The sequence below is a fragment of the Haliotis asinina genome, chromosome 9 (genome assembly GCF_037392515.1).
Source record: "Haliotis asinina isolate JCU_RB_2024 chromosome 9, JCU_Hal_asi_v2, whole genome shotgun sequence".
In the NCBI taxonomy this organism is placed as follows: domain Eukaryota; kingdom Metazoa; phylum Mollusca; class Gastropoda; order Lepetellida; family Haliotidae; genus Haliotis; species Haliotis asinina.
The window spans coordinates 58794968-58820902 of NC_090288.1; the positions used below are offsets into that span (position 1 = coordinate 58794968).

At 39.7% G+C, this 25935-nt stretch overlaps 2 protein-coding genes across 2 annotated transcripts in view; one reads left to right on the plus strand and one right to left on the minus strand.

Moving 5' to 3' along the window:
- Positions 1 to 2506: 2506 nt before the first annotated feature.
- On the minus strand, positions 2507 to 19840 carry LOC137295882 (methionine aminopeptidase 2-like). Its single transcript, XM_067827444.1, has 12 exons — positions 19658 to 19840; positions 16776 to 16889; positions 15829 to 15879; positions 15272 to 15377; positions 14458 to 14563; positions 14039 to 14094; positions 12702 to 12883; positions 12261 to 12355; positions 10276 to 10372; positions 9279 to 9382; positions 8955 to 9070; positions 2507 to 6879 (listed from the first exon to the last, which is right to left on the minus strand). The coding sequence occupies exons 1-12, from the start codon at positions 19806 to 19808 to the stop codon at positions 6627 to 6629; spliced, it is 1431 nt and encodes a 476-aa protein (XP_067683545.1). The 5' UTR covers positions 19809 to 19840; the 3' UTR covers positions 2507 to 6626.
- Positions 19841 to 21079: 1239 nt separating this feature from the next.
- LOC137295976 (protection of telomeres protein 1-like) overlaps positions 21080 to 25935 on the plus strand; it is a 33403-nt gene continuing 28547 nt past the window's right edge. Inside the window, exons 1-4 of the mRNA XM_067827588.1 lie at positions 21080 to 21181; positions 21412 to 21617; positions 24499 to 24547; positions 25505 to 25613. Of these exons, the coding sequence (XP_067683689.1) occupies positions 24515 to 24547; positions 25505 to 25613 (142 nt within the window). The 5' untranslated portion in view covers positions 21080 to 21181; positions 21412 to 21617; positions 24499 to 24514. The remainder of the gene's footprint in view (positions 21182 to 21411; positions 21618 to 24498; positions 24548 to 25504; positions 25614 to 25935) is intronic.

Sequence of the window (25935 nt, forward strand, 5' to 3'; positions counted from 1 at the left end):
TCATGCAGGTTCGTTGCCATGGTAGACACTTGCTTGTCGTTCCATTTATGAATTCTTTCCTGGGTAAAATAATGGGAGCCCATTTATGGTACACTCTAACATATGCAGATGGAGGATATTGAAATGTGTGTGCACAATACTTGTTTGACTTGGCCAAAGACATAATGTATGGCGTCAGAAAAGTCAGGGATTCACATCCACTGAAGCACTCCTCTAGATCCATGCGCAGGGGCTTGTATTGCTGAAAATAAAACATCCTACATACATGGCAATCCATATACATATAAAGAAGGTCCTTCTTTATAAGATCCTGGGTCCAACAAGCCTACACTGATATCCATATACATATAAAGAACGGTCCTTTATATGTATATGGATATCAGTGTAGATTTGTTGGACCCAGGATGTTTTATTTTCAGCAATACAAGCGCCTGTGGATCCATGAGTGGACATCTTGTCATTGTTTGAACACTTTTGATCGTGAAACTCAGATGTTGTTTAGTGTGGAGAGTTAGCGCTTCAAGAAGCTGTTCTCTCCACAGCCCTTAACACTCACTGCTGCACTGTGTAGCGTGTGGTTCGGGATAACTAGCATCTACTTGTGGAAATTAGACACAGATCCAGTATGACCTGTTCAGTTGTGCTTGACAGTTGATTTGTACAAACATGGTGATAACGTTTTACATGTTGTTTTGGTAAGTGTAGGTGTGGCATTTTAGGGAGATTGACACCATGTACTGTTTGTGGAAGTACACTGACTCCTGAACATTTGTTGGCACTACCGACTGTACTGACAAGCTGTTAATCTGCATACATGCCTTGTAGCATGATTAGCATATGTCTTGCTCTGGACAATCACAATCATGAAGTCACTGGACAGAGCAAGACTCCTGCATGACAGCTGTTCAAATTTACTTGAATATGTTGTGAATCAGTGCTTGAAGATGAATCAGCAGATTAATAACTTGTTCCAGAAATACGGACAAGTGGTGAGAGAAAAACACTACATTCTGTAGAACGTTTTTTGTAATTCATTTTGTGAATGTAAATTGTGAGATAAAGTACATTTTCCACAATGAATTACATACTTGTCATGCTTTTCCACATGACCTGAGAAGTTCTGGGCCTGAATGGGTCTTTGGGAAACCATGCATAAATGGTGACTAGTGGGGTCAGATGGGCAGGCTCACCGAGATCTATGCCCATGACATTGATCACTGGATTGTCTGGTCCAGGCTCAGTTATTTAGAGTTCACTAACCTATAGCTGTAATATTGCTTGATGTGGCATTAACCAACAAACAGAACAAAAGCTTTTCAGCTGAGCATAGTCATTAAAGGTATACATCAAACTGTAGAGCAACCTTTTGATTTTCAGGACTTTGGTTGAAGATCAGCATATCTAGTTTGGATGTTTTGAAGCCCATCTTTTATTCAAACAGGTGTTCCTTTTATATATCATATTTTTCAATATACTCTTCATGCAGTTACAGGGCACACTTTTTATTTCCCTACAAATCAATGCATGAGTAAGAACAATTTAGTCAGGCAAGTTTCAACAATTTCTTCAGTAAACTCAATCTTTAGCCTTGACAATTGAAGCTGTTGCTCCCAGACGACGGAACTTCATCCACAGTTCCAATGCTGAGCCATCAGTTTCCCCATTTCTGTCAGTAGTATGATCAAATCAGAGCCAACTTACAGAATAATATTGTAGTTTTGACCCTACCATGACTACTAAGTTTTACATAATCCATCATTTCAGTCTTCATTTTCCACATCTACATTAACGCAAAGGTATTGTGTCAAGGCTCCAACAAATTTAGTTTGTTTTCATGGATGAAAGCACCACAAACAGCAACAGTGAATGACATGCTACTAAATGTACCAGTACTTAAAGCTGTCACTCACATTCCACCTCGCTTCCAACAGCCCCATACAAATATATAAGTAATGAACTACTATTAAATGTATCGGAACTTAAAGCTGTCACTCGCATTCCACTACGCCTCCAACAGCCCTATACAAATAGACAAGTAATGACATCCTAGTGAAGCTGGTGATCCCAGTAATGCAGGGTAATTATGTCCTATAACATGATAGTTGTGTTGAAAACAGTTTGTTGACCCTCAGCTTATGGAACATAGGTGCTTTCCATTTCAGTGAATGCTCTCTCTCATCAGCTTTCAGACCAATCTCTGTGTGGGCCCATACAAAAAGTGTATTTCCAAGGACAAGCCGTATTTTATTGTTGATATTGCAGATTTCTCCCAGAAAACAAGCAGTGCAGGCAGGTGGAATATGATTTAATTCCACCAAACAAGTAAATTTGGACCTATCAGCATTTGGACTATTTTTCATCTAATGCTATATGTGACACAAAATCAAACATGCAAACTTTACATATGCATCATCTCCACTAATACCCTCGTAACTGTGAATGGTGTACAGTGATATTATTTATGCTCATACTCTCAGCACCTTCAAAAACAAGTCATTCCTGAGAATATATTGAACAGTTTATTCCGTCTTCATTCCATGTCAATCTCAACAATAGTGTGCGCATTGGAAGAGGGTTTCATGACCAGGCAAACTGTTACTGACAGACCAACTCCAGATCCCTGTCTCATGACAACTGCAAGTCCACCGGAGAGTTACTGTAGTCACAAAACTAAAACACTTTCATCAACAGCCTCTTTGTCAGTAACGAAGCTCATATTTTGTGAAGGTTGCTGATGAGCTTACCAAACAGAAACATCTCTACTTAAGATAGAGACTGCACCAATACACCAATGATCTACATTACTGACGATCAGCTAATTCACATATATGATAATGACAAATATTTTTAATGGCAACTTTGATTTGCAAAAACCTCAGATTCTTAGAATGAGGGCTTGTCTCAAAGCCAAACAAATGGTTAGGTGTTTGTTTTATATCAAAATATCATTGACGTTGCATTTTACCACTTTCTAAATGGCACAGTGTAATCATGATTTTTACTCAGTATCTTGTATGTGCATCAGTTCTGGGGCCAATCCAAAGAGTGGTTGTGGCTCTATGTCATTCATTTGTCAAGTGTACAGTTACGATAGGTTATCTTATAGCAAATGGAGATGCCTTACAGTTACATGTCCTCACTGATTATGTTGTCATCTCACAATTCACAGACTTGTGTATGTATTCAGAACTTAAATATTGCATTCAAAAATACATTCTCCACAAAATACATTCTCCATACTTGCAAAGTTTGAAGAGTTTAATGAACAATGACTGGTAAATAGTAATTGTGCTGCTATTCCACACACAACTACTGAAGTGTCTGCCCTGCTGGGTACCCTGGTACATCAGGGATCCTGATGAATCATGACCCAATACATTGTTATCATGATACAGCAGGAAACCAGCTGTACAAGTATCCCAATACATTTTATCTTACCTCACACATGAATGTCGCTTTCTGATTGGCTAAGTGCTATTCTATTATTTTCAATGTACTCCGCTTACAGGCGATGTATTATTTTCAGTGTACACCGCTGGGAAGTCTGAACTCTTCTGGTTCTTCATGGTAGTACTTCTTTGCCTTGAATAACATTGAATCACGCATCAGGCATGGAAACTACCGATGTTTTGTGATTGGAAAGCGATGGAAGGGAGATCACTCTAAATCTGAGATGCAGATGTATCAAGTATCCCGATACAATGTGCACCTTAGTACATTTGGGATCCAGATGTATCTTTTATCCCAATACACTATGCACTTTGGTAGTGGTACATCAGGGATCCAAATCAGGCATCCCAATACATTACTGGCTAATTGTATCCTCCTATATCAGTACCCTAACACAACTGTGAACAAGGTACACAGTGTATTCAGGTACAATCCTGTGAGTACAAAACACTGTGGAAAGTCACATGATACAAAATAATTTCAGACCATCAGACTTTCAATAGTATTCTGATGCTCTATTAGAGAACACACTTTCATCAGCAACACCTGGAGAAGCCAGGTACACCAACATCATCATCGTTAGCGTCTTAATGCAAATTCCAAATGTGTCAATCCATATTAGTCAATCAAGGAGAATGGTTTTGTATCATATTGAAGAGAGCAAAAGCAGGATGGGAATCACAGGTTGTACCCCTGTACCCATACTGAGTGTTACTTTTAGCAATATCCCAGGAATATCATGGCAAGAGACTACCTGAGATAGGTTTCATACACTCTACCCATGTGGGGTATCGAACTTGGCGTGATTAGCAAACACTTTAACCACCAAGCTACTGACTAATACAGAGAGTGGGTCTTTACTAGTGAATCATCGATGTACTGAATTTGCCCACAGTCTAAAATATACATCCTACCACAATCTCAGTATTTCTGACAAGTTATCAAACTTGAATTATCTTAAAAGATGAATGGAAAAAGAATCATACGAGTTATTCGCCAACATGAAACTTGAGAAGGAGATTCAGCAAAAGATCACAACAAACTCATTGACAAAATATTCACACTTTGTACAACCCCAATACTGCAAAGCACTGTACATCCATAATAGCACTTGCTCAGGTGTAAATCTTTAACTCCAACAATATTTTGCAACCAACAACATGAACTCACCAGTACATGTTCTATTTTGTCAACAGGCAGTACAAAATCCATATTTCATACTATCACATATGAATGAAAAACAAAACCTGAACAATATTTCCATTTCTAGCAAATTTGAGAAATATCAGTGTGAAGAGAGTTTGTTTTCTAAAATGGATGACAAATTGTTATTCAAGAACAATTTATCACATATATACGTGTAACTATGTTAATTAATGCCTCTAGAGTTATCTGCCCTTGTTGGGCTTGCCTGAAAATGTGTCTTGCAGAACTGTGAAATACAATAGGTTTTCTTCAAGCAGAACATTTTACAATCAACCCTTTGTGAAAAAAACAAGAACGACATCCTTGACTATCAAAGGTACATTATCTCCATTCTATTATATAGTAACCTTGACTAGGTAACGACTTTTATATTCCATGGAGTGACATTAAGAGGTCTTTGTTTTACACTCAACCAGATACAATTCTCTACAAGTCTTTACTATACCCTGGATGCATCTACAGATCGACCCGATACATTTATTACCTCCCTTTGCAGGATCTGCATTTTCACAATAGCCAATCAGTTGAGCTGCTATCACAACCGAGCTTGCCAGTGTCAACAAATGTAGTGGTCTCAGCTGCAGAGTTTTGTTGGCAGTGCCACTCAGATTTGTGGGAAATCATACAGACAAACTGTTAGATCCGAAACTTTAAACCGAAATGTATGCACAAACTCCCTCTATCTCTTTCAGAGAACCTCCGCATGGTTTGTATTGCCAAGTTTAATCGGTTAGATAATTTAAAAAGCGAAAGTGAGTTGTGATTGGTTCGCTCAACTTCCGAGCGTAGACACCTGATTGGATTAAAAGCCAAGGAGGTATTAAATTTAACAGGCAGTCGTAGATGCATCCAGGGTATAGTGTAGGCTTATCGGAACGTATACCCTGGAGATATCGAGTATGCATCTTGAGCAACGATCGACATAATTTGTATACATAGAGATGTGTGAAATAGTCAACAAGCCTGCCTCCCAATCAAAGTAGTTGTTGCTGAAGACCACCTCTAACCCAAATCATCATGGGTACAGACACCAGTGATGCCAAGATGTGCTGGGATTATGAAAGAACAGTGTATTTTGAACATGTCTTGTTTCAGTAAGTTAATAAATCCAGAGTTAATTCAAAAACAATGCCAAGGTAGCATTTCAGAGCAGGGCAACTTTCATAATAGAATGGAGATAGGACCCAGTGACTCATAAAGGATGCAAAAAAAGATAACGAACATGTAATTTAGTAACTTCTGATTACAAATCATAAACTACACCACCTGTAAAGAGCTCACATATATACATACACCATTTTGTATTTTGGAAGCAGTTATTTCTCGCATTTCAAGATGTCTGGTGCAGAAATGAAGGATTTTCATCCTCATCCATAAAGTATCTCCCCTTGTGTGGGTGCATTCTGTAAGAACCCGCAACTCAAACATCAGTGATAGTTATATTTCCAAAATGTTCGACAGTCTCCACACTATCGGGACAAAGTCTGAATGATGCAATACCAATGGTAACAGTACAGTAGTAACTATGGTACCATTCACAATGAGGAATCATCTCTGGTGATAAAGATATGGACATTCTTACTCTGCATGGACATAATCCATTTGAAAGATATCAATTTCAAAAACTGTCACCCTTTGATTTAATCAACACATTAACAGTATAAGTCTCCTATGAAAACAACATGGGTAGAGATATTCTGATGATCACAGTACTGAAGTCTACGGCTCTGCTGCATCCGTTACATTTAGATACAAATCGTTGACAGAAATTGTGTCAGAATTCTTCATTCATAAATGTCAATTTCAAGACTGTTATGGGAAAAACTTCACAGCATCATTTTGCTCCAATAAACCTATAACCAGCTCACAGTTGATGCATACTTCAAGTTCATCTTTGTTGACGACTGTGGTGACCATGTGTTCTGGTCATTTACAACATTGCTGCCTCCTCTGTGGAGAATTCTCATCACTCAGTAGTCGTCTCCCCTTGTTACAACTTCTTTACAGGTAGGTCTGAGGATGATGGTGTGCTCAAACTGTGCTGTGTAGCAGCCCTTAATGTCACAGAGAGGAGGGTAGGGGTCAATTATCCCCACATCACACAAGTTCTTCAGACCCATCAAGTACTTGGTCTGGTTCAGACGGTCCAACCAGCGACGACAGAACGCTAATGTTCCAAAGTTCTGGTTGATAACGTTCAGCAGTTGCTTGGACTTCGTCAACCTGTGTAGAGAAAAACACTGAATCACTCCATCAACGAGTCTAGAACTGAACTAGGTCTCGCTATCGATATAGTTCATAGACATCAATAATTGTTAACTGAATATTGACTGATCATAAATAAATACCAATAGACGCAACTTTTAGCAAGAAAAGACAAAAAAGTATGAAATATATGAACATATTTCTCATCACTGGTGAGAACTGACATGTTTTTGCATGGATTAATGTAACCGGAAATATTCTGCTTCAGTTTATATTTTGCGCTTCTCTTCCCCATGCAAAAAATACAATATTTGGTACAGTAACATTCACTCTTTCAATGCCAGTCAACCTGTTGCCTTTACTTATTACAAACTGATTTCTCAGACGATATGCATGGTCGTCTATTTAATAATATCAAGGTCTTTCCGCTCGGTAACGGGATACAACAGGGAAAAGCCTTTAGATGCAGACAAAAGATTTTGATAAAAACATGCTATTCTGATCGTTCTGCATACATAATCACCACCAATAGTATATTATGGAAGTAGACATATTGTGCTAGGTTGCTTCTTGCACATATTTTAGCATTAAACATTGTGTCCGAGCATGAAATAGTAAGTTGTAATGATGTGCATTTAACAACTTTAATGAGTACTGTAATTGATTTTATTTTTCAGTTTTTCCAATTTGTTTAATTATTATATCGAAACAGTGATGATATATTATGAATTAAGAAGCAATGTTGTTTTAGTTAGCTATGTTGCAATGTCTTCTACTCTAAAATAATAGGTCGCAGAACAGGCTGGTAGTACATTGACGCAATGTATTCAACGTATTCAAGGCACAAAATATTTCCAGTTAATAGTATTACCAAATCGGCATCCTGAACATAAATTAGAAGCTTTTGTATACTGTGTGAGAAAATTAAAACTTTTCTCCATCACAAACATTAATGTACAATATGATTGATAACACAATCTTCACATCAATAATCATTAACATTTTTCCTGTTATTAATATGTTTCCAGTTATTTCCCATTATCAATCAATGTATTAGAGTGTTAGACTGAATGCTACCATGGGTAACGTCTTATTTAAATCAGGTCTGTATATAAGCAGCGCAGACAATGAAAATCAGTGTCTGGAAAATTGTCCGGACCATCAGAAACATGTCATCAGAAAAGTTTCCATCCTTACAACAATGCAAGATGGCTGGATCAATTGTGTCTAGCCATGTTAGGGACAGTTCCTGGGCAAGGCATGAGACCTTGTGATGAGTGAGTGAGTGGGTGGGTTTAGTTTTGCATCTCTTTAAGCAATATTCCAGCAATATCACGTCAGAGAACACCAGAAATGGGCTCGACACACTGGACCCATGTGGTAAATAAAACCCAGGTCTTTGGCCTCATGTGCGTATGCTTTAACAGCTAGGCTACCCCACCGCCCTCTTTTTATGAGATATGCATGACGATACCACTGGAACTACTACATGGGCTGAACATGTAGATGCCGTAGGCATCTTAATACGTACTGACTACATATCTATCCTCACCTCTACGAACCATACACAATACTCTACAACAAACTGCCAAACAGCTCTGCAGCTGAAGTTTCTTATATTTCAAAATATTATTTCTGTTTGCTGACTTTTCAAACCTCAACTTTTTCAAAACTAAAGACAAAGAATACAGTGCCAATCCCTTATTACAATACACCCATACCCTCCTTCAAAAGGTGCTCCAACACCTTAGGGGAGATAACTCCATCAATTCCAGTTCTATTTCTTGCCAACACCAGGTAACAACAGTTATCACCTAGGTCAGTGAGGATGGTTTAATGCCAGTTTTAGCAATAATCCAGCAATGTTCCAGCAGGGGAACTAGGAATGGGCTTCACACACTGAAATCATGTTGGGAATCAAACCCAGGTCTTCAGTGATGAGTGAATGCTTTGACCATAAGGCTACCCCTCTGTACTCAGGTACCAAAGACATCCAATGGCTACAACCCTAGGTTAATCACTAACTCTCATCACCACTACCTCAATCACCTAGTTAGAAATTACATGCCCGTCAAGGCTCCACTGTTTCTAACCTGAGTGGAATATGTCCAACTTCAAAATTCTTCATGTAATGTGACACCTCCATATCATCATGGACCACGCCTTTTCCTGTGCTGCCAAATGTCTCAATGGCATAGAACTCCCCCTCCTGGAAGACAAGTCAGACATGAGCTATCACTTTGTGCAACGTGGCACAGAACAGTCATCAATAATACAACAGTCACGATGCTTAAATTGTTCCCAATATGATGGATGTTATAAACAACTTTGCCTCATAAAATCTACATAAAAAAGTTTACCAGTTTTCATAATAATCACAATTACACATGATAAAACACAATGTTTGATGCAGATACCTCCATCTTTGTGGCATCTCCTCCCTTCACAATCGGCACGGTCTTTCCAGCGTGGATCCGGTACTGGGAGACTGAGTGACCATTGAGATTCCGGATAGACTTCACTGAAACAATCATACATTGTCCCTTCAGCAGCCACTGACAGTCAGCTGTTGATTCCTTGTTTTAGGACAAAATCGTAAAGACTTTGTTCAAGTCTTACACTATGTCATGATGGGTTGGCTTTTAATAAAGAATGCTCCACACGATCACAATAACTAAAATATCGGCCAATGCAGCTGCATTTCAACCGATGTAACTGGACATCGACAAATGCAGCTGGATATCTTCCAGTGAACCCTGATATCAACAAGCGTAAGTGGATATTGACCAGTGACCTTGATATCAATCAAAGTAAGTGGATATGGACTGGTGTAACTTGATATAATAAGTTGTTCACTGGTCCCTTCGGCTCAGGGAAAAAAAAAACATCGAGGGTACATAAACCTATCAACCAATGTAGAATGATATCAAACAGCATACCTGGATATCAACCAGTGCGATTGGATATTGACCAATGCATCTTGACATCAACCTATGTACCTTGACATCATCAGATTTAACTGGATATCAACCAATGTAGCTTGATACCAATCATAAATACCAATGTAACTTGTGCTAAAGTTAATAATTTGCCGTGACAAAAGGTATAAGAAATCCCCGATGAACCAGCAAAATATAACAAAGATAAGTCTAAAATATTCAATATCATGTACTGAGCAGACAAGAGCCAAATACTACGATTCACAATAGAGGTTTCTACTACAATGCAACTGAGTCAAATCTAATTACGGGTCACAAATATTTCAACTCACCAGTCTTGGTTTTCAGTGAAACAGTTATACTAAATGTTATGCAGCCAGCAGTATCACCATTGCAGCTGGGTACCTTCCAATATGTCGGGATATTGACCAATTTAACCATATGTTGACCAATGTAACGTTCGACAACAACATACCTGGATATGTCTTGCCATCAAGTTCCACCTCATATGACTCCATAACTTCCTGTATTCGTTCGCCCACATCACACAGACGTACATCTATGCCAGATTCCTACCATCAAAACAAATATTATCATGATGATGAATGTTTATTTAGACCAAAGGCCAATCGCTTATACATTCAAATATAATTTAACATGTACACGTGTGTATAACATTTCTCACCCCACACAACTCCCCTCCCCACATGGTGGCTGATACATATAGTTTCAAACAAATTCAACCGTTGCTTTCTCCTTCAGTACATCATACACTAACTTTGACAAATTAAGTTCAACTCCAGCATGCTCGTCTTGCATCAGTTCAACAAATTTAGCCACTCACTTCCCAGCACATGCATTTCCTGCCTTCGACTTCAGAAATCTACCTGCATTTAATCCAGTCTCCACATTTACATGACCTCAGTCCTCAGAACCATGAACTGTGAGTGTTTGTTACTAAAGGTCATTCTGTTCTGGTCTTTGTGTCATTGTGTGCCAGAAAGGTAAGCTCAACCTGGCCACATTATATATGCATGTAGATGACGAGAATTGTTACCTGAGCAAAGAAAACATATCTGATCATCGTTCACAAAGAAACATGGCAAAGTCATCCTTCTTGCCCTCTCACACTAAAACCCCAATCTGTGACACCACAATCTGACATCTCCACACTCAGACAAGACCTACCCAGACACCTTGAATTACTTTGACACACACACCAACACCCCTATATGACATGATACATCTCAATATACCCTGAACCCGACACTTCCAGTTACCCTGAAACCCCTTTCTGATACTTCCATTTACCCTCATACCCACACCGTCACCCCCTTCTGATACCTTCATTAATCATTTACCAACACCAACACTGTCACCTCTCCCAACACCATCGTTTACCACCATCACCATATATCATCGGCACCTCTCCAAAACTCCATTTACCCTAACACCCACATTGACACCCTTCATTCACTCTTCCATTTACTCTGACATACACATACCTCACACTTTCATCTACCCAGACACCCGCAGATACCCCTCCCTCACACTTCCATTTACCCTGACATACACACAGACACCCCTCACACTTTCATTTACCCTGACATACACATCGACACCCCTTACACTTCCATTTACCCTGACACCCACACAGACACCCCTCATACTTTCATTTACCCTGACATACACACAGACACCCCTCACACTTTCATTTACATGGACACCCACAGATACCCCTCACACTTTCATTTTACCCGGACACCCGCAGATACCCCTCCCTCACACTCCCATTTACCCTGACACCCAAACAGACACCCTCCCTCACACTTCCATTTACCCTGACACCCCCACACACACCCCTCACACTTTCATTTACCCTGACATACACATCGACACCCCTTACACTTCCATTTACCCTGACACCCACACAGACACCCCTCATACTTTCATTTACCCTGACATACACACAGACACCCCTCACACTTTCATTTACACGGACACCCACAGATACCCCTCACACTTTCATTTTACCCGGACACCCACAGATACCCCTCCCTCACACTTCCATTTACCCTGACATACACATCGACACCCCTCACACTTTCATTTACATGAACACCCACAGACACCCCTCACACTTTCATTTTACCCGGACACCCACAGATACCCCTCCCTCACACTTCAATTTACCCTGACACCCACACAGACACCCCTATTTATCCAACATCCACAAAGACACCCCTCCCTCACACTTCCATTTACTCTGAAACCTCCATTACCGGACACCACCTATCCTGACACCTCCTTTTACCACCTCCACTTACCCTGACACCTCCATTTACCTGACACCTCCATTTACCCTGACAATTCATCCTAGCACTGCAGTCAAACTAGAACCATGTTCCACAAGATTTCTTCTCAGTAAACTGCTTGAACACTTTCATCTTCATCACTCACCCGTATACCCGTATTTGTTGCATCTTTCACAGCCTGAAGTAGTTTGTCGTACTTATCATTAAACGTCAACGTGAAAGCGCAGTCTACCAGGTGACCTGCAGGAAAAACAGTGAAGGTTGTCATTTTATACATTCAAAATAAGAATGTGTCGAATATTCTCCAAAGAGAAGATACATGTGACACTCACCAACAAAATACTGCATAACAGCAAGGCCTTAACTTAATTATTGCAAATCATGCCATCAAATGTAGAACCCGAACAGTCTACAAGAAATCCCTGTATCGAAATACAAATGTAATGCCATCTTATTCAAGCCACACCTGCCACGCTTCTTGTCTACAACACATCCAACCCATCTTATTCGACGTGTCCAGGCATGCCCCTTGTCCATACCCTTTTTGGCAATTCAGCCAAACCATTCTCAGAAGTAAAGCAAGTACCATTTATGTGAGTTCCAAAGTCAATCTTGCAGACATCATCGTACTGCAGGACAGTCTGGTCCCCAGCATTGGGTGTGTAATGGGCAGCGCAGTGGTTCAGGGAACACCCAGTGGGGAACGCCAACCCCGCCTCCAAACCATTCTCCCTGATCAGCTTCCTGGCAATGCCTTCTAGGGTTTCACTGAAACAGAATTGTCATGCTGTATTCCAAAGATGTGATGGCACAAATAATGTCTGCAAATATCAGCATTAAAATTGATCTTCACCAACCCATGATTGTAGAGGTGATGAACGGGATAAGTTTGGTTGATTCATCTCCTAGTACCCCAACTGTGATGATTCTTGCTCAATAGGTTCACATATTGCCATCACACAGGTGAAATAACACAAGAGTCATATCAAGTGTAAGAAAGAGATGAGATTGCCAAAACTGTGCTCAAATTGGTACCAGGGTGTTGTGTAAAATATACACATGCACACATTATAATCATCAATAATGCTGTGCCTGGAAAAAGACAACATTCCATAAAGGACAGAAACACTTGGCGCAGGTAATGGCTTATGGTCTTTTGGTCTTCAGGGTTGGTCACTAGCTATAACTGGTCTTTTCATACAGAACATGCATCGCACATTTGATTATGCTCTTAACTACTCATTCCCATTTTCGCATCTTTTCATCTTTACAGTTTCTATCTGTTCTGAAGTGCTAATACATTGGTAAGTATAGGAGTTGATCAAGTACAAATACTGCAATAGTATGTAAATTCTCTGAACAGGTTAGGGGAAGCAGCAAGCCTTTGTTTATTGTTCTGATCTTAGAAACTTTCCTTATATATATATATATATATAAGCCAGTGGGCCAAACATAATTCAGTCTGAACCACAAGTATTAACCTACACAATAACCTATGCAATTGACAACCAGCAAATGTTTATTGTGAGAGACACATCCCAAGAGAGTCAAGATTTCAGTCGTATATCAGTCGCACTAAGTGGAAGTAGTAGACATCGTATGAACAGTATTTGTATGTGGACTGGTGAGAGGCTTTAAGAAACTTTGAGTGACCCACTGAGTTTAGCGTAACTCCGCACTGGGAAATATTCCAGCTATATGGTGGCAGTCTGTAAATAATCAAGACTGGGAAAGACAATCTAGTGATCAAAAGCATAAGCATCAATCTGCACATCGGGGTATCGACGACATGTGTCAGCCATGTCAGTAAGCCTGACCACCCAGTCCCTTTATTCGCCGCTTACAACAAGCACAGGTTACTGAAGATCAGTTCTCTAATCAGGACCTCAATGATACCTTAGATGAAGGGGACACTGTACTCACCAGATATCGAACATCTTCATCCCGGGCTTTATGAAATCCCTCATGTACTGCCTTGTCTGAGAACAAAAACATTGTATACCAACCATGTTGTGTGAAAGATCTGTAAGTGAGTGCTAACAAATATGGCAAAACCAAATGCCTACAATTCAGTACTGCATGAGAGACCACAAAGCATCCTCTTATTAGTCATTTATCTGATAACCTAAGGAATGCACTCACTGCTGCGATATTACTGGATACTTACAAAAGAATATGTAACATATTCCAGCTCAGTTAACTGACAAATAAACCATTCTTTCTGCCATCTACAAGAATAATGTTACATGCATTCTTCTGTGAACTTTTACAAGAATGGACTTGGAGTTTGACAGCCTAAAAGTTGGATTGTATCCATGCCATCAATAAAACATGTGACTGACCTGTCTGTGAGCTTCTGCTGCCTGGCGGACTTCCTGGTACAGGGACGTATGAGCCTGGTCCAAAGCTTTCTTTTCCTCACTGCTGAACCTATCCTTGGCAGTACGACTACATTATAAACAGAACAAACGAGCAAAGTTAGACTAACGGTGAGTGAGTGAGTGAAAGAGTGAGTGAGTGAGTGAGTTTAGTTTTACGCCGTACTCATCAACATTCCTGCTATGGGGCAGCGGTCTGTAAATAAACGAGTCTGGACCAGACAATCCAGTGATCAACAGCATTAGCATCGATCTGCACAGCTGGGAACCGATGCCAACCAAATCAGCGAGTCTGACCACCCAATCCCGTTAGTCTCCTCCTGCGACAAGCATAGTCACCTTTTATGGCAAGTATGGGTTGCTGAAGGCCTTTTCTACCCCAGACCTTCACGGGACGAGTGAGCGAGTAAGTGAGTGAGCGGGACATAGGATCTGTTGGTATATAACCATTGAGCGTCAGTCTGCTGCATGAAAATACTTACCATTTTCTCAAAATCTCATACTGTTTTAATACTTTCTCTGAACCTTCTGAAGAATGTACTTTATGTTTATCAGTTTGAAAGTAGCCATATAGATACTGCATGACACTTGCATTTACCAAGTACAATAGTAACATGATACATCAATACTACTGATACATCTAATGACACAGGAGATGAGAGACACAGTCATTTGGATACCTTCGAGACGTATAACAATTGATGCCTTTGCATCTCTATGCTCTAAACTGTGAGAAACACCTTGGTGTCACTCCCCATAATGACACAGAACAACATACTTGTCCTGAAGGATGGGGTACTCCATGATCTGTCCCTCTGGGTAGTTGTCCTCTATAAACAGCTCACAGATAGGGATGGATGGGGGCACTGTCTGCTGTTTCGGACCTACATCAACATATGAGTTTGTCAGTGAATGTTGGTGTTAAATTGGATGGTGTAAAAGATGGTGTCAGAAATTTTTCACATTAACATTAAAACATTAGGGAGGGGTGGGCCATTTATACATGACACGACATGACTATATACATAAAGTCAGTGGCGTGGGTGTGTGGGTGGTTCCATTCACACTGTACATGCTTATCCATAAAAATCAAGCCCTAAAATATCACTATTAAAAAGACTTATAACAATGACATGTATTTAAAGTCTACTAATTCCATATAATAGCTTTAATTATCAAACGGGATATACTATGCATCTACTTATCAGAAATTTATTCAACAAAATTTCACACAATAAGTAACCTTCAGCAAACATGATACAGCACTTCCAAATATAGGAAACAAGCAACAATTATCTTCATAACATTCTGATATCATTAAATTAATTATCTCACCTTTCTTCTTCTTCTTTTTCTTCTTCTTCTTCCCAACAGCTGTTGTTTCACCTACAAAACAAATATTTCCTAATCAGGACATTGGGGTAGTCTTATGGTTAGAGCAGGTTTCACTACATGACTACAATGTGGTAAGCACATTCCTGGTGTACCTTGACATGATGTGCAGAATATATCTGCTCTATTGAAAAATTATTTATTCTCAACACAAACATGAACAAATATACAAATACTGAAGTTTCATGCGTTGGGCAGATACAAAGGTTGCATGCATATGGGTACAGTGGAATCTGTCAAATCTGGACACTTTGAAAACCGTTTTCCCCGATATAGAGTTATGAGAGTTCCACACAACATTGCTTAACTGTATTTTCAGTTGGAATCACAAGCAAACACACCAGTTTAAGAAGTATTACAAATACACCAGTCAGGCAATTACACAGGTTACATGTTTCAAGTCAACACAGGGACTGAAATTATTCGTGCCATTGCACTGAAGACACTGCTAAAATTCAAATAGCATGGTTAAATTCTTACCAGCGTGCCCTTATGGCACACATGATTTGTTTGCCAAAGTGCATTAAAGTATGTTTTCATCATTACTATCTTTCATGACTCAAAGTGACATTATGAATAATGACTAATGATAAAGTTTACAGGTCAGACAGCCACTAATCATGAATGTCTTTTCAAAGTTTGAGGTCAGTAAATATACAAAAATACATACCTAGCATTGTTTTATTACGCATGATTTAATTTTGAATGTTACAATATAATATTACCTTGAACATTCACTTCAAATCATGTAATGTTTTGAAGTTCACTTCAACAGACCATGAATCTATGGCACACCTAAAATTGAAATGGCACACTTAAATTATCATGACAATGCCTACGAGGTACACTTGAAAAAAGCATAATTTAGATCCCTGCAATGAGTTTTCTACCTTCTCCTTCATCTTGGTCATCATCTAAGTTTGCATGTTCAATCTTCTCTGTAACCTCTTTCAGGTTAACCTCATCGCCATCTTCACCGTCAACTGCTCCATCCCCTTCACCTCCTACAACAGTATATGATGCTATGTATCATGCAATATGCTAACAGAAGGATTCAGTGGTCTACCTTCCCTGACAACATGTTCAGCCAAAGTTGCATCAATCTGTACTCAACAACATTCCAGTCAAATGGCCGTCTCACAAGTTCTTTACATTACAATTTACATCTGTACAAGTTTATTCGCATTGCAAAAATATGTTTCCATATGGTTTTAGGTACTTTTCTTACGTGTTACATTATACTGATAACAAACTTAATGCATTCTGACTGACAACCTATGACTAGACAAGCATCTATTCCCGTTTTTCTTCTCTCTTAATGCGGACTCACATGGGTTGGCCCATCAAATCGATATGCCAAATTCAACTTAGTCATATTGTCTGAGAGAATAATCAAATTCAACAAATGGCCACTTCAACCCACGATGATTGTGTCACAAGTGTGTGGAGCCTGATGGAATTATGCAAGGCCACTGGTAGATGCAGCTATGTCTGCTTCAGACATTTTGACAGCATGGAAACGAGTGAGTGAGTGAGTGAGTGAGTTTTAGTTTAACGCCGCACTCAGCAATATTCCAGCTATATGGCGGCGGTCTGTAAATAATCGAGTCTGGACCAGATAATCCAGTGATCAACAACATGAGCATCGATCTGCGTAATTGGGAACCGATGACATGTGTCAACCAAGTCAGCGAGTCTGACCACCCGATCCCATTAGTCGCCTCTTACGACAAGCTGAGTCGCCTGTTATGGCAAGCATGGGTTGCTGAAGGCCTATTCTACCCCGGGACCTTCACGGGTCGCATGGAAACGAAATACTGAAAGATATTATGAGACTGACCCTAACATCAACATATCAAATCACATGAGAAGCAGCAAATCAATCAGTGGATATTCATTACAACCAAAGAACATGTACAATGTATGAAATTTTGCAGGTGGTTATGGCATGCTAACAGATCTGACTCATGCTTTAGTCTGTTCATTCTCTTGCCACAGAGGTTACTTGTCATATCTTCCTATGAAACTCTGTTCTAATACAGCCATATTTCTCGGTTCTCATAAAATCCCCTAGCAGCAAAAAATGGCAGCAGATTTGTCTCCCTTTTTTCTGTGCAATCAGAACACGTGTTACATCGACTTAGATTCAACATGACAAATGCAAGCAATGTGGAGAAACAAAAATGACATGACTGAGTTCTGTCTAGAAGAAACATTTGAGTATGGCGCTTGGGAAGAGGTTCTAGTTTTCACAATGCATCCGGAAATTACCAAGATCTTTCGAACGATCGCTTTTGAAACAAGGTCGCTGATTGCACTACTAAATCGGATTGCCTCCGATCATGAGTCTTGAACACTCACACCATGAAAGGGTTGTATTAGAACAGAGGTTACGTAAGAAGATGTGACAAGTAACCACTGTGGGAAGAGAATGCAGTCTGTTAGAAATGTAATAAATTAAAAAAAGATTTGGTTATGTCACACAAAAACCATATTCTAACAACTTAAAGTTACATAATGAACAGTTGATCGGAAACTACTGGCTAGCAACCAGTTATCGCCGTGTACCAGTTATCGCCAACACCTGGCTGTAGTGCTTGAGCAGACAGTTTTTCTTGTATTTCTATAGTATTTCACACATTGACCATGTTGACACATCCAATAAAACAAAGGTTACAAGAGTTAGAATTACTGAGAGCATTTTACATTGTAGCCATTACAAATATGAATCCCTGGGAAGAAGACACCCAAACACATTGGGGGGTATGTCATGTGACCATTAGTGTTGACATGAAATTTCATGAATCATAAATGATGAGAACTGAATGAAAATCATCCTGGCTGTGTTGTGAATCTATGACTTAACAATTCAGTCCACAACGGAGCAGATTTTAATTTGTCTGAACATACCCATAATGCCAACAGTCAATCACTTAACTTTGAATTGACCTAAATTTCCATCTCCGTTTTATAGATACCATGCAGACGATACTGACAAAATGTAACTGTCAATTCTCACCTTTATCTGTATGTTTTTCTCCCGAGAAAACAAACATTGCCAAAACTGCAAACGACTCAAAATGTCAAGTTTGATAAGTTCAACCCTGTGGTGACCAAGGTGACATCTCCATATTCCCATCAGCTAAAATCAGCATCCATCAACTTTCACAATGAGAGCGAGTTTTGTTCTTTTAAACTTCTTTTTCTAAACAAATTCCAATTATGAAATTTCTTCAATATGTCAAGGTTTGAAACACAATAGTTTCATTACCAAGTTTACGTCAAACTAGGTGAATAGCATAAAAACTTCTGAAATGGCGATAATTGGTCTTGTTAGTTACAGGGAAAGCACAATCTACACTACCATGCTTCCTGTTGACCCTGTTTCGGAGAAACACGATCGACGACTGTAAACAAATGGAAAACATCGGTGAATAGCTGATCTATCATCATGATACATTTTGTTTCATTCTGTTACGAAATAATGGAGCAAATCGTTAAAAACCTCTTAAACATGGCGATAACTGGTCGCGAGCCAGTTCAGACTAAGGTCGGAACAAGTATATAAGATATCTTACCAGTAAGTGTATGGGTGAATTATTTTGCCATACATGTACATGTATAGCATTTTCATCCTCCAAATACATTTGCTAACATTCGTCTATATTTAGACACAAGCAATGCGAACTGATATGCCTAAACCTGTGCTACAACACTCCAAAGAAACATTTTTAAGAGTCATTACAGTTGGGACTGAAACGAAATGCCGCACCTGTCTTTTTCTTCTTCTTCCGCTTTTTCTTCTTCTTGGCTTGTTCCGATGACCCTCCTTCGTTGTCAGCATCATCTTCGACGCCGTTCACAGGGGCATCTTCTTTTGAAGCTGTTTCTTCCACAGCTTGATCGTCTTGTACGTCGGCCATGCTTGTACTGATGTACTAGTTCCCGACGAACTAGTTTCATTGGTTATGACAACATGTAGACCTCTCGAGAATGACATACAGTTTTGTTATTCAGATCGATAGTGCAAAGACGTATATGTGATACCTTAGGTATGACAATGAACGCTGCTGCTACGAACATCTCTCTACTTTTCCGATCTCCCTACCCCTGAGACGGTAGGTAGGTCGAACTTAGTGTAACAAATATTTCACACTTTCATATGTTAAGCATGTATGCTATAGATATCAATGCGAAAAAAGCAGAGTGTTTTTCTCTTTCTGACAGTACTATACACAGTTTGTCTCCGGAGACGAATCATAGCATTTGACGTAAATATTTTGGTGCTGAAGGATTGACCAGGGACGGACTCTTTCATGGACGGACTAATGTAAAGACGCCTTGCTCTGTCATCGGATAGGCTAATGTAAGTACACCCTGTCCTGTGATCGGATTGTCTAAAGCAAAAACACCCTATTCTGTGGTCGGATGGTCTAATGTAAGTACACCCTGCTGTCGGATAGTCTAAAGCAAGTACACCCTGTTCTGTGGTCCGATAGTCTAAAGCAAATACATGTACACCCTGTTCTGTGGTCGGATAGGCTAATGTAAGTACACTCTGTTCTGAGGAGGAACATATTAAGAACACATTGCTCTTTGGAGGGACGGACAAACGAAGGACGCTCTGTTATGTGTATACGGACAGTCTAGGGACGCTGTAATGCAGTCAGACGGGAACAGGTGAAAGGGCCATTCTTAAAACATTATGATGCAATATAATAAAACATTTGAAATATATAGCAGTTTGTATGTCCTTTTTTAGAAGACATATCTTTGTAACAAAGGTACATTTTACACCAATATCGACAAAACAACATATGTATGGCATTTTACACCAACAGGGACAAAACATGTATGAAGTTCTTCACGGACAGAGATAAAACAACGCATTTCGCCCTAACAAATGTATGAAATGTAGTGCGAACACCTGTTTTCAAAATCTGTGGTTGAAAACTATACAATGCATGTTCAAAGAACTCTACCAGAGATCGCATTGTTAATACCGACCCAGTCGCATAGACGCTGCGTGAGCTAACAGTACATTGTACCAAAAAATAAAAAAACAACGAATAAAAGTCACAGTAATAAGAATATTAATCTATTTTTGTGGGTTTGCTGTTTCTCAAATAATGAAGTGGGTCGAGACCCGTTCTGACTATCAGTCCACAAATCAGAATACGTTTTCAAACTAGTTGTCATGCATATGCTATCAACAAAACTCGCAATGCAAAGTTTGGCAGCCCATGTGTCTGTATATATAAGCGAAAGAAGAAGAAACAGGAATCTTGGAATTTGTGTTAGTAATTATTATAAATATCAATTTAATTCATGATTGCTGATGTAAAATAGTTCGTTACTTTTGTAATTATCCTAAAACACCATGTTTTGAGAGTGTATAGTTTAGCGCCATATTACAAAACGTCAAAACAGCTGATAGTGATAAGAATTCGACCTGTTACGAGTCAAAGTCTCAATTATAGAATGTCTTTACGCATTAACTCCTGTTCATTCTATTCGGAATTTCAGATATAAATGCCAAGCCCGCCACTGATGACTCGTCCTAAACACTGATTGACAGAGAGCGCCGATTAAGATATGTTAAGTGACATGAGAGGAGACAGAACAAGACCAGAGCACCATGGGCATGGGGCCATTTCCAGATCATATTATTGCGGAAATAGCACATAACAATTGCCAAGAGTTCCACCCGTAACACCTACTTATTACAAGGGGTAAGGGTTTTTATGGGGAAAAAAATCTATTCATAGGCAAAGAATGATAATAAACAAAAGGGCTGTGCAGAACTGACACTGGAGGGGCCATCAGCACGGGCAATACGGATATTTACCCCAGTATGCACAAATGCTCCCTAGACAACGTCAAAATACAGAAGCATACCCTGTACCCTACATCACTTACAAGTCGATATTCCGCAAGCCATATAAACCGAAACCATGTCGTTGGCCCCGTTCAACTGTGAACTGTAAAAATATTTGTTACTGTGTGTGGTCATTTTTTTTATGATGCAATCCATTATACATCCAGTACAACAGCATGACATTTCTGATCAAGAAAACTGCACAGTACAGAATGGAATCATCCTTGGGTATGTTTCTGTATTCTGATTTTGGCTAGGGTATGTTTATATAGAAACATGCTTAGGGTACACATCTGTAGTACAACAGCACAACAACAACCCCTTCAGCGGAACTGCTCCATTTCCCTGAGCTGATAGTACTACTGTAATGTTTATCATCATCATCATCATCATCATCATCATCATCGTCATCAGTGATTGATAATACTCAAATTGCATGATATCTGTTTGCTAGATTTTCATCATCAGTGACTGATAATACTCAAATTGCATGATATCTGTTTGCTAGATTTGCAAGGTACTTGACCCATGGAGCTGACATACATTCTATTCTGTAACAAATATGAATGAAATAAATTTGAACAGAAGTGTGCACGAGGTATCTGTAACTGACTATATTGTGCCGTCAGCTACTAAACATTGCTGTAACAAGTTTCCATAAAAGCAATCATTGCTCTATGAATCTCGCATCTCCTATACATGAACATAAACTTACAACTGTTGTAGTGTTAAGATAGCTTTGTGAAACAGAACCAAGCACACAATGTCAGGAACCTGTCCCACTCCATCCTCAATATCTCCAGGGTATACGTTCCTATAAGTTTCCACTATACCCTGGACGCATCTACGGCTCTGCCAGATAAATTTATTACCTCCCTTGGCTGGCTCCGCCTTCTCACAGTAGCCAATCAGCTAGGCCGCCGTTATAACCGAGCTTGCCAGTGTCAACAAAGGTAGCGGTCGCAACTGCTAAGGTTTGCTCGCAGTGCGACTCAGATTTTTGGGAAATCATACAAACAAATTCACAGGTCCGAAACTTTAATACAACATATGCAAGAACTCCTTCTACCTCTTCCAGATAACCTCTGCATTGTTTCTGTTGCCAAGTATAATCGGTTAGATAATTAAAAAAACGAAAGTGAGTTGTGATTGGTTCGCTCAACTTCCCAGCGTAGACACCTTATTGGATCAAAAGACAGTCAAGGGAGGTAATAAATTTATCTGGCAGAGCCGTAGATGCGTCCAGGGTATAGTGGAGACTTATAGGAACGTATACCCTGGAGATATTGAGGATGGAGTGGGACAGGTTCCTGACATTGTGTGCCTGGTTCTGTTTCACAAAGCTATCTTAACACTACAACAGTTGTAAGTTTATGTTCATGTATAGGAGATGCGAGATTCATAGAGACTTATCGGAACGTATACCCTGGAGATATAGAGGATGGTCCCACTCAACCACCGTTGCAAATCTGACAAATTGAAAGTCTGACAACAGTTAGTCTAAAGATCACATATACTTTGTCTATCCCTTAGGATAGGGATTCCCTTTAGCAAGTGGAAGTCAGCACTGCCAGGAACAGTTCCCTCACACAATTATCCTGTGATTTTATGCATCAGAAAAGGTATCTATGTTACCATGGGTACCACTAAAATGAGAGTTGATTGGTTACAATCAGTGATATGGCTGATTGTGCAATGGAATGGAATTTTGCGTGTTCTGTCAAGCCATTGGTCGTCTGTTGATGACTATAACTAGCATTGTTCTCACAATCTGAATAACAGACTCCAGGTCATTATACAGTGTACTGGCAAGAGTGCATACATGTTTGTGGACATTCCTCCCGCTGGACCCGTGAAGGTCCGTGGTAAAACAGGCCTTCAGCAAACCCATCCTTGCCATGAAAGGAGACTATGCTTGTCGCAAGAGGCAACTAAGGGGATCGGATGGTCTTGATGCTGACTTGTTTGACACATGTCATCGGTTCCCAGTTGTACAGATCGATGCTTGTGCTGTTGATCACTGGATTGTGTGATCCAGACTCGATTATTTACAGACTGCCACCATATACATGTAGCTGGAATATTGCCGAGTTTGGCATAAAACTAAACTCACTCACTCACTCCACCCTCGGTGTAGGCTAGTTGCTGAACCAGTTTCTCATCACAGTACCAAAATTTCCCTGATTTAAGGCCTGGGCTTAATAACAGAAAATGACCCAGCTCATTAATTAATGCGAACCTGATAATTAAGCCCGGCCCTAAATTCGGGAAATGCTTGTAACTGAAGAAAATGATTCTGAGATAGTAAAATAGAATGAACTTTTAACAGAATACTAACAGAACACCTGACACATGAACAACCATTAACAAAAGTATAAAGTTCCAAAACTTGCAATGTTTAAGGATGTTCTATTCACATGAAAACCCCTAACTGCAATACAAATGTTATATATGCTGATAATTGGCAATTTGCCATGTGTTTTTGCAAAGGGATGTTACTCTAAACAGTATAAATTGAAATCTAAATTTAGGCCCATGGGCTTAATGGGAAAACATCCCATTTTGAAGCCCATGAGTGTGATTTTGAGAGGGCTTAAGTACGGGCAATTACGGTAGTGACTCGCGTTTGATTTCTCAGATGAGTATTGTGTGTTGAACTCTTGGGCCCTGGGTGATAATTGGGAATATTGTATGATGTATCCTTGAACTTCACTTGTTATTCATCTACATTCCAGGGTACGAGTGCCAGCAATGGCCACAGCCAACACTGGCACCAAGGCAAAGGTAATGACTTTTGACATTTTCTCTGACTGATTCCCCTGTAGAGAAAATGTAGGTATACTGAAGCTTAGGAATGAAATCTGTTTTCTTCACCAGCTGAGCAAAGATATTTACTGAAACGTCTAAGCCAGTAGCGTGGCTGACAAAGGGTACTGTATTCATTGTATAAAGCAAAGATAATGTACAGATGTTCTTAGAATTTTTTCCCCTCTCTTTCCCCTTTCATAAGTCAAGTGTACCATATTTTTATGTTTATGTTATATAGTGGAAACAATCCATGTTACGTTCATATGGAAAATCTCACCAACAAACACTTTCCTCCACTTGTGTAGGTGCAGTGGATAAGTATACAATAATCATTTACCTTTAGAAGATGCTTATTTTATAGACTGAAAGAAATTCTCCAAACCATGGTCTATGCCTGAGTTACTGAGGTTAGATGCAGGTACCTGTAATCATTCTGGTTAAAATTGAGCCTAAGCATCTCATGCTTGTCATAAGAGGTGACTGATGGGTTTAGATGGTCAGACTAGCTGACTTTCATGACATCAAAGTGTCATTGTGTCATCGCTACAATGATTTTAACTCTCATTCTCCAACATATGCCTAAGATAGTGGTAGCGCTAAGATCACTTTGTGCAAGTGGGCATTTTTCAGACACAATTATTTACAAACCCCTGTCACACAGCTGGAATAATGTTGAGAGCAACATGAAACTTAACTCACTCAATCAGTCATTACATGCAGTTGTACTGATGAGCTGGCATACATGAAATGCCACGTCAAATTGAAAAGCCCTCAGTTCCTTGAAGATTACTGCTGCCTGTATTTGAATTTAGTATTGAGATTTTAATGTTAGGGTTAGGACGACAACCCATTACTGTCATGTGATATGTTTTTCTGTGAACCAAATCTGTACATCATTGCTGGTTACAGGATTTCTTTATTTTCAATTGTCAGTTGAGGAAATACCTCTACACAAAACTAGGAGATGTGCAGACCAACACTGTGGTGGATGTGTTTGGTGTAGTCAAGTTCCTCAAGCCACCCAAACAAACACGTGGAACAGGTGAGTCCAACAGTAGTGGTTGTGTTTGGTGTTGTCAAGTTCCTAAAGCCACCCAAACAAACACGTGGAACAGGTGAGTCCAACAGTAGTGGTTGTGTTTGGTGTTGTCAAGTTCCTCGAACCACCCAAACAAACACGTGGAACAGGTGAGTCCAGCACTGGTGGTTGTGTTTGGTGTTGTCAAGTTCCTCAAGCCACCCAAACAAACACGTGGAACAGGTGAGTCCAACAGTAGTGGTTGTGTTTGGTGTAGTCAAGTTCGTCAGGCCACCCAAACAAACACGTGGAACAGGTGAGTCCAACAGTAGTGGTTGTGTTTGGT

Bases quoted from the DNA above. Each gene is read 5' to 3' on its own strand.
- LOC137295882 (XM_067827444.1), bottom strand. From the start codon at position 19,808: ATGGCCGACGTACAAGACGATCAAGCTGTGGAAGAAACAGCTTCAAAA. The intron at 16,890-19,657 runs GTGCGGCATTTC...ATACTGTTGTAG, and splicing joins GAAGAAGAAGAAAAAGACAG to GAGGTGAAGGGGATGGAGCA. The intron at 14,095-14,457 runs GTCAGTCACATG...TTTTGTTCTCAG, and splicing joins CAGCAGAAGCTCACAGACAG to ACAAGGCAGTACATGAGGGA.